The 10,787-nt window shown below is 41.3% G+C and overlaps 1 protein-coding gene across 7 annotated transcripts in view; it reads left to right on the top strand.

Moving 5' to 3' along the window:
* LOC147025796 (protein kinase C-binding protein NELL2-like) overlaps positions 1-10,392 on the top strand; it is a 370,788-nt gene extending 360,396 nt beyond the window's left edge. For 6 of the 7 annotated variants that reach the window (XM_085880617.1, XM_085880618.1, XM_085880619.1 and 3 more), the window contains one exon: positions 5,898-10,392. In XM_085880617.1, coding sequence (XP_085736743.1) covers positions 5,898-5,948 — 51 coding nt within the window. In that variant the 3' untranslated portion in view covers positions 5,949-10,392. The remainder of the gene's footprint in view (positions 1-5,897) is intronic. The other variant, XR_015058010.1, reaches the window with a different exon arrangement.
* The last annotated feature ends 395 nt before the right edge of the window (positions 10,393-10,787 follow it).

The raw sequence follows: 10,787 nt of genomic DNA, 5'->3' as shown, positions 1-10,787 counted from the left end.
CTATGGCCAGGATGCATGTGTTAATTGTATAATCATACACTATGGCCCCTATGGCCAGGATGCATGTGTTAATTGTATAATCATACACTATGGCCAGGATGCATGTGTTAATTGTAGAACCATACACTATGGCCAGGATGCATGTGTTAATTGTATAACCATACACTATGGCCAGGATGCATGTGTTAATTGTAGAACCATACACTATGGCCAGGATGCATGTGTTAATTGTAGAACCATACACTATGGCCAGGATGCATGTGTTAATTGTATAACCATACACTATGGCAAGGATCCATGTGTTAATTGTATAACCATACGCTATGGCCCCTATGGCCAGGATGCATGTGTTAATTGTATAACCATACACTATGGTCCCTATGACCAGGATGCATGTGTTAATTGTATAACCATACACTATGGCCCCTATGGCCAGGATGCATGTGTTAATTGTATAACCATACACTATGACCAGGATGCATGTGTTAATTGTATAACCATACACTATGGCCCCTATGGCCAGGATGCATGTGTTAATTGTATAACCATACACTATGACCAGGATGCATGTGTTAATTGTATAACCATACACTATGGCCCCTATGGCCAGGATGCATGTGTTAATTGTATAACCATACACTATGGCCCCTATGGCCAGGATGCATGTGTTAATTGTATAATTATACACTATGGCCCCTATGGCCAGGATGCATGTGTTAATTGTATAATCATAGACTATGGCCCCTATGGCCAGGATGCATGTGTTAATTGTAGAACCATACACTATGGCCAGGATGCATGTGTTAATTGTATAACCATACACTATGGCCAGGATGCATGTGTTAATTGTATAACCATACACTATGGCCAGGATGCATGTGTTAATTGTATAACCATACGCTATGGCCAGGATGCATGTGTTAATTGTATAACCATACGCTATGGCCAGGATGCATGTGTTAATTGTATAATCATACACGATGGCCAGGATGCATGTGTTAATTGTATAATCATACACGATGGCCAGGATGCATGTGTTAATTGTATAACCACACACTATGGTCCCTATGGCCAGGATGCTTGTTATTTGTATAACCATACGCTATGGCCAGGATGCATGTGTTAATTGTATAATCATACACGATAGCCAGGATGCATGTGTTAATTGTAGAACCATACACGATGGCCAGGATGCATGTGTTAATTGTATAACCACACACTATGGTCCCTATGGCCAGGATGCTTGTTATTTGTATAACCATACGCTATGGCCAGGATGCATGTGTTAATTGTATAATCATACACGATAGCCAGGATGCATGTGTTAATTGTATAACCACACACTATGGTCCCTATGGCCAGGATGCTTGTTATTTGTATAACCATACCATACATATTGTTACGGATTTGGAAGCCATCTGCACACAGTCAGTCAGAGTCCCGAAGCTTAGTTATTTCGATATGTATGTGTTTACAGTTAGAATCCCCCCTTTGTCTAATGAGAATAACATGTGTGCATGACGAATTATTGTATAGTCAGGTTTATTGGATATTTTAACAACTACTACTACATCCATGACAACAATGACAACAGTGCGCCGTCCTGCACTCAACCCGGTCACCATTACGCACGTGTTTTTGGCTGAGGATGTGGGCGGAGCCTTCGTCGCCTCGGGTCGAAGCTCCGCTCCGAGGAGGAGCAGACAGCGTTTCCTCCAGCCAATGAGCGGAGGGCGAGCAACACAAGCGCGCCCCAGCCAATCGGGAGGCCGCAACGAGTCGCCTGACAACCCACCGTCCAATCAGGAGGCGAGTGGCAGGGAGAATAAGCCCCTCCCTCCTCAAGAGGAGGAGTGTGGTTGTCTGGACCAGCGCTCGGAGAAGGTGATCGTGGCGATTGCGGCGCGGAGTGTGGTTGTCTGGGCCAGCGTTCGGCAGACGGTGATCGTGGGGATTGCGGCGCGGTCGGTGGTTGTCGACGAGCGTTCTGCAGACGGTCGTGGTCGTGGCTGGAGCGGACTGAGACCGTGGTTGAGCGGCCTCCTTCGTGGGCCGTAGACTTCGGGTCCCACCGTGGTGTTTTCGCAGTTGGTGAGGCCGTATGAAGCAGACAGGTACCCCGGCCCAGCTTGGCTGAAAATAGACCCACGTGGTCCATTTCGTGTGTGTGTGTGTGTGTGTGTGTGTGTGTGTGTGTGTGTGTGTGTGTGTGTGTGTGTGTGTGTGTGTGTGTGTGTGTGTGTGTGGCGCCGTCCTGTAAGTAGAATTGTTGAGTGCTTTTTCTTTGCTCATTGCACATTGCCTGCCTTTTATTCAGATAACTCTGCTCTGTGTCTCCCTTCCCGATTATTATTTGTAATAAACCCCTGTTAAATGTACCAGCTCGTTTTCTGTGCTTTCTCCCATTGACCTAGCAAGGTGCGGATTGAGAAATAGTAAGGCCGTTCAGGCCGGTAAATTGTTCATTTGGTCCGGCGCGGCTTTGGTAACTTCCGCTTGGTTACGCCGGATCCGAGTTGGTGATAGCGACTCGATTCGGACAAAGTCGGCCGAGGGTGTGGATTCCCTGGTAGTTGGACGGTGTGAGTACTTAGGTAAATTGGAGTAAGACGAGTGGACCCTACCTCACGCCGTCAAAATATTGGCGACCAGGGTCCTCTCAGTGACCCGTGACCTTTCGGAGTTGTCCGAGAGTTATATATATATATATATATATATATATATATATATATATATATATATATATATATATATATATATATATATATATATATATATATATATATATATATTCTAAAGCTTTATGACCCTCCCCACACTCTAATGAACACTTCCTATACTCTTAAACAGATTCATTGATGCCGTAATGGCAGCCGACAGCAGCGAAGCTTCTCCCTTGCTTTAACATGTCGAGAAGTTGCACTTTTTCTTCGATGGTTAGCATCTTCCTCTGCCGCTTAGGTTCAGTGCCAGATACCTTAGAAGGTGCAGAACGTTTGGGCGGCATTGTAGGGGTTGAAATAAATAAATAAAAACTTTCACGGATAATTCACACAAACACAACAACGCAGAGTAACACGACTAGGAGCGATCGCACGTCGATGTGAAATGGACAAGGTGAGATGCTGAATACATGCGATGCGCGGGAGATGCAGAGAATGATGCTACGTTCGCTGAGCCAATCAGAACCCACGACACAGAACACCATGCTCTGGTTGGTCGCCTCCGATCCATCAGCCAATAGCGTGCCGTGTACGATCCCACGTGGGTAAACGAGCGCAAGTGGAAGCGGCCGCATCTGCGTTTTCCACACGCACGACTTTGTCTACTCTTCTACTGTACACAATGTACGTAACGGTATTTTATTTCTTGAAATATGTTTACATTTTTTTTTTTTACGTTTTTTAATTTTTTCGGCTAGAAAATGCTTATTTTACCATAAAAATAATTAAAATAATAACTATATAAAAATACATTTATACCGCAAAATCCCGTGATATAGCGAAAAATCCGCGACATAAAATGAGATATGTAAGAGTTAAAAATCCGCGATACAGTGAGACCACGAAAGGTGAACCGCGATATGGCGAGGGATGACTGTTTATATATATATATATATATATATATATATATATATATATATATATATATATATATATATATATATATATATATATATATAGATATACATATAGATATACATATAGATATACATATAGATATACATATAGATATACATATAGATATACATATATATACATCTATATACATATATATATATATATATATATATATATATATATATATATATATATATATATATATATATATATATATATGTATATATAAAGCCTGGTGTTGGCGCAGTGGTTAGGGCAGCGGCTTGGGATCCAAGAGGTCCTGAGTTCAAGCCCCGTTGGGCCACTGAATTAATACACCAGGGGGTTGACTCAGCCTGTCATCCTTCCGAGGTCGGCGAAATGAGAACCAGTATGCTGGGCCGGTGTATACCCTGGTTAAAATAGGTGTACCTTATCCCTGTGTCATAAGAGGTGACCAGGGTTGCGTCAGGAAGGGCATCTGGCGTAAAATATGTGCCAAATCACTATGCGGATCATACGGATGATCCGCTGTGGCAACCCCTAACGGGAGCAGCCGAAAGAAGAAGAAGATATATATATATATATATATATATATATATATATATATATATATATATATATATATATATATATATATATATATGTACGACCGAGCCGTGAACCAGTTGTGACAGCGGTTGATGAAAAAAATCATTTCAAAAAAAAAAGATAGCTCCAGCAAGCGATACCACTGAGGTTGTTTGCATTGATCAAATTCTCCCGAAGAGTACTTGACTGAATCGGGAATTGATTTTTTGAATAATTTTTTCTTTTCCCGATTTGAACGAAACTTGATACTGCACACCACAGGAGAATGTTGAGTAAGGTGGCCCTAAAATATTTGCGCTATCGTGCACCGTTTTGCCTGTATTTCGGGAACATACATACATACATACATACATACATACATACATACATACAAGATAAGAGTTTTAGTAATATATAGATATATCAAACAAACCGTTTCAAATAGAGCACCTCGCCACCATTGGAGCATTTAAGTTGCATCAGATGTGGCAATAAATGGGAATTGTTGCTCTGTTTGCCGACTCGATGACAGAAGACACCATTTGCACTTCTGCCATTTCCAACCCGACCCCGCTGAGAATCCCGTACGGGCACGGACGACTCGGGAGTATGTCTTCGTTTGAATAGCTTTGTACGACCATGCTCTTTGGTCTTCACACTGACTCACTTTGATCGCTCTGTTGTATTGTTTGGATATTTTACCTTTTATCGATAAAACAGGTGTTTCTCAATAGAGAAGCAAGTATCCAAGACCTGAGGTTTAAAATGCTGGCGTTAACAAGGCCACCTATTTGATTGTTTCAATTAACACTTGAGAAAGAGTTCCCCCCTCCTCTCCGTGTTCTGCATTTTCTCCCAATATCTTCTTCTATTGATTCGCCTGCCCTCATCCTCTTCCTCCAACAAAGGGTTAACGACTCTCACATCAGCATTGCTTATCTTACCGTGGCAGTTTGCATTCCTTTAGTGAACATTCAGTTGATGAAACCTGTCGTTTGAATTGTCCAGTGACACTGGCCTTGACAAAGTGTTGTCTTCCTCATTCTTTCATTGCGTTGAGATGGCGGTCCGTCTAATCATTGAATGTGTAACTTATGATGTGATGACAAAGCATTGTTATGATTGGTGCTCATGTGGGACTTTGTAGTTCTAACCAACACACACAATGAAACGACCCTTACAGACAACTTGCTGTACAGTTGGCTTCTCAGATCATTACATCACAAATGACATTCCGTGCCGTGCTACTTACTTGAACATTGTAATGGGCTTTACATCAGCAGTAGAATAACCTGGGTGGCAACACGTCCACCGCTGTGCTGTCACTCTTCAGTTGCAATCCGTATTGCTTCATATCTCTCTGTCTTCTGTCCCGTTATTTACTCAGTTGTTATGACCTCATCCTGGAGCCATTGTCTTGCACAGAGATTTTTAAGAAGTTGTCCCGTCGTCCGTATTCGCTGGTCGATGGGACAAAATCCTACTGTTGTTTTAAAATAATCATGTGTATGGTACATGGCAATATCTTGGCAGTGAAATGGGAAAATTTTTTATTATTGAACGTACAATATACTAGCCATTGAAGAATGTGTTGTCTGTAACTAACTTCAGCCTTGAGGTTTTTTTTTGGGGGGGGGGGGTGACTCAACTCCAAGTATTTTATATTTGGGCCCCTGATGTAAATACAAACATCATCACAAAAAAGAATTGTTTTATTCCCCATTCTAGGATGGAACCATCTGTTGCAACACAGACCCTGCCTGCACCCATGCACCGTGATCACTCTGACAATGGATGGAGGACCTTAGGATTCAGGAGGAATTCCTTCCACCCAGCGAGGAGCAGCAAAGTGAAAGGCATGGACAAGAAAAACCTGTGTCGGACGGGTGTGGGTTTAGTCTCAACCGTCTCAAGAATCTGCGGCCCTGCCTCGATCTTTGCATGTCTGTCTTCTTTGTGGGGAGGTCCTCCGGCTTACACGTTGGTGTGACTGTGGTGATAGCAAAGGTGCTAAATGCTCACATTGTGTGTGTAAGTTTAAAATTTTAAGCAGATACATCTCAAAACCGCATTTTAAAGCCAAAATAGACCCAATACAAACAAGCAAAGGTGGTTTCTGGTCAAAGCTACATCACTGATATATATATATATATATATATATATATATATATATATATATATATATATATATATATATATATATATATATATATATATATATATATATATATATATATATATATATATATGAATGGAAGAAAAGATTTGTTTTCCAGGCACCATGCTTGAACATAAAATCAGATCGATCACTGGGACAAAGTTTTAAAAGTCTAACGTTTCAAACTCTCACTCGAGCCCATCATCGGAGACAGAATTTTAAAAATCACATACGGTGCCATTTATACATGACGTTGAGAAATTGATCATCCTGATTGATAACACCTGGATTGACGTCACTTTATCAATTAACCAATTACTCGTAATTACTTCCTTGGTACGTTCTGATTCGCCCGTGTAGTGTGCTTACGGATGTTTGAGCTGGTCACGTAACGCTTGATACGCCGGGTGTAAATCGATATGTCTTTTGATTGAATTGTCATTTGAATATCAGGCCTCTTGTAGTTGTGCGCACGTTGGGTTGTTCGCTTGTCCGATCACCTCGGCGTCAGTGAACATGAATTGATGGTCTTGTCCGATGATTTGCATTGCGACCAAGGAGAGCAGGTCCTTTCTACGTATGGTTAACTGGTGTTCGTGTAGCCTTGTCTTTAGTGTCTTTGAGGTCTCTCCAATGTCTTGGGCTGCGCAGTTACTGCATTCTAATACATAAATGACAGATGATTTGTCCTCCCGATTCAATCGGTCTTTTGGTTCCATGATCCTGCGTTTGATGGGAGCCTCAGGTATGCGATGCCGACTTCAAACGGGACGAGCATGCCAGCGGTAGCTTCTGATACATTGGTCACATGTGGAATGGCACACCAGAACTTTGGTTTGAGTCGAGTAGACTCATCGTTTACCCTCTTCTGCATACACTTGTTCATAAGACTGTTGAGGTAACCATTTGAACGGAACAACTTTTGGAGAAAGTTCCTTTCTTCTTTTTTGGCTTCCACATTACTACAGTGTGTTTCGGGCCATCGGAGAAGGTTTCGCTGGCAACTTCGCCAGTGAGCCACAGCATGGTTACCACCACAATGTAGATTCTGGCTGGTATTGGTTGCCTTGCTGTATATGTTTGTCACTGCAGCTCCCCAGATTGCCTGGAAACCAAAACATCCAAGAACACCAGCCGTTGATCTGCTTTCTCTTCCATTGTGAATTGGATGTCGGGAAAGACAGCGTTGAGTTGATCTTTGAAAGTGCTTATCATATCTCGTATGATGACAAAAGTATCGTCAACGTAACGCACCCACAACTTCGATCGATAGATTGCAAACACCAGCAATTCCAGTCATTGCAGCACAGTCCGGGGAGCAATCCGGGGAACTGCAGACAACCATATACAGGAAGGCAACTGCTACCAGCCAGAATCTACATTGTGGTGGTCACCATCCTGTGGCTCACAATCAAAGTTGCCTGCGAACCCTTCTCCGACGGGCCGAAACACATTGTTGTAATGTGGAAGCCAAAAAAAGAAGAAACGAACTTTCTCCGAAAGTTGTTCCGTTCAAATGGGAACCCAACAATATTGTGAACAAGTGTATGTGGAGGAGGGTAAACGATGAGTTGACACAACCCAAACCAAAGTTCTGGCGTACCCTTCCACATGTGACCTATGCATCAGAAGCTACCGCTGGCATGCTTGTCCTGTTTACAGTCGGCATCGCATATAGACCTGAGGCTCCCATCAAACGCAGGATCATGCAACCAAAAGACCGATTGAATCGGGAGGACAAATCATCTGTCATTTGTATATTAGATTGCAGTAATTGCGCAGCCCACGACATTGGAGAGACCTCAAAGACACTAAAGACAAGGCTACACGAACACCAGTTAACCGTACGTAGAAAGGACCTGCTCTCCGAGGTCGCCATGCACAGCATCGGACAAGACCATCAATTCATGTTCACTGAGGCTCAGGTGATCGGACAAGCGAACAACCCAACGTGCAGACAACTACAAGAGGCCTGGTATTCAAATGACAATTCAAATACTAGACATATCGATTTACACCCGGCGTATCAAGCATTACGTCACCAGCTCAAACGTCCGTAAACACACTGCACATGCGAATCAGAATGTACCAAGGAAGTAATTAGGAGTAATTGGTTAATTGATAAAGTGACGTCAATCCAGGTGTTATCAATCAGGATGATCAATCTCTCAATGTCATGTATAAATGGCACCGTATGTGTTTTTTATTTTATTCTGTCTCCGATGATTGGCTCGAGTGAGAGCTTGAAACGTTAGACTTTTAAAACTTTCATCCCAGTGATCGATCCGATTATATATATATATATATATATATATATATATATATATATATATATATATATATATATATATATATATATATATATATATATATATATATATATATATATATATATATATATATATATATATAGTCAACCGAGAATTAACAGGGTCTATCTGACATTTCATTCAAATTTAGAAGAAGTCCATGTAGAAGGGCAACAGAGGAAACTAAGTAAGATTATTTTATGTAACCTTTATATGTACCTGTTATGTAGCACACGATATGAAAATAAAATGTTACGAGATAGCGGCAATTCCACTTTGAATTTTTGATTTCATTTTTCTCAAACTTTAAAAAAGTGTAGTTGGACCCTGTTAATTCTCGGTCGACGATATGTCTGCATACTTTGTTTTGCGTTCAATTGCATTAACCTGGCTTTCCTACAGCTGTTGCCATCAACAATGTATATATGATGCGCATGTTGCAGTTTGAATGCGTCATGGAGTCCCCGTGTTTTCACTTCTCGGCTCTCTTCACCGAAACGTCCCAGCGAAAGGTCACAATAACTTTTGTTTGTCATCGTGAACCCAGCCATGTAAAACTCTTTCCTATATGAAGAAAAAGGGATGTAAATATTTTAAAAAATTTCCACTGCTATAAAATAGGTTTTTTTGTTGTCTTTTGTTTTGTTTTTTTTTGAAGACGATTTGTTAGCATTGCTAACATTTTTTTTTTTTGAAGTCATTGCTGTGAATGACACATCTTTTCGGTCTGCACGCAAGGTTGCTTGTGCACAATGATTGTCAACCTTCTGGGTCACAGTTGGTTCCTGATGACCATTTTCCACTAGTGGCTTTGAGCCCTTGCAGATGTAATTTTTTTTCACTACACGGAACCCGGCACAATGACGCCTCGTTTTCATCACATCCGAGGAGCATTCAAAACGACATACTCACAATAGTCCATAAATAGGCAACTTTTGGTTTATTTTTTCAATGTACAAGTTAATGACTGCCCATTGTAGATATTTCAGCTTTTACTGCCATTGTGTTTTGTAATGTTTTGTGGGGGAAATGGAAAAGCTGCCTTAGTAGCCTTGGATGATGAAATGTACAACAGGAGATCCTTGTGATTCCAAGGAGCTCAATCAGGATGAGGATGAGAGACGTTATGGAAACGTGGCGACGGCATTGTGTGTACATACGTTGTGCTGTGTACTGTAATACGATGAAAAAAAAATTCAATTTCTTGATTTCTTGCTTTGTTGCAAGACTGAAACTTTCTCACAAAACATCGTGGTGAGGTTTATTTGTTTGTTTGGTTTATTTATTTATTTATTGTGATCTGTTTCTTTCTTGCTTCTTTAGCCTTTCAGTTTATCGAAGAGAACGTGTTGTTGTTGTTGTTGTTGTTTTTGTGCATATAATTGAAATATCCGAACTGCCAACTTACCCTACCACATCATGAAGCCGTCTTATCGTTGCTTTCTGGACTTTTGTGTTGTTCAATGCATTTCATAATTTGCCTTTATGTGCACCATTTACGACAGCTTGGTGAAGGCCACGGTGCCACGGTTCATCAAAGAGCAGACTCGCACTCATTGTGTGTCCTGGCTATTTCTAGGGAACAGCTGCCAGTTCGGACGACTTGCACCCGTTTGTGTGCGCAGTGCCAAATTTGGAAGTATACGCAACCTTGATGTACATATGAGTACAGACAGCTTCTGCGGTATGTAATCTGTTTTTCCAGCATTTGGTGATTAATTGCATTGACTTTGAAATATAACCTGTTTGCATCGTCTCTAGACTTTGATTTTGCTGTCGTTTGTAGAGCTTTTTCAGGATGCAGATGATCCGTTGAGCGGGATAGCCAGAAGTGCTTGATTGAATCTGCTCTTCATTAAGCGTATCATACACCCTAATAGCAAACCTTGCACTTTTCTCTGCATTATATGATCACATGCTGGGTCTATTGAACTGAATATACTACAAACGAATAAATAGATTCATGAATGAATGATTTTAGCCCATAGCATTTGGAGTGTATGAACACTGCATTTCTGGAAACTTCGCCGATGAACAGCAAAGGTGGGACATAGATACCTGAATTCAAAAGCAGAAGCATCCGGTACCCCAGGACAGATGCTGACGAGTACAGAGTGCTTCCACTCGTCAATCGAATGGGTGTTTTATTTC

This window comes from Eptatretus burgeri, chromosome 5 (genome assembly GCF_056783735.1).
Source record: "Eptatretus burgeri isolate ZD-2024b chromosome 5, Ebu_testis_v1, whole genome shotgun sequence".
Lineage (NCBI taxonomy): Eukaryota > Metazoa > Chordata > Myxini > Myxiniformes > Myxinidae > Eptatretus > Eptatretus burgeri.
This window is presented reverse-complemented; position numbering and strand designations above follow the sequence as displayed.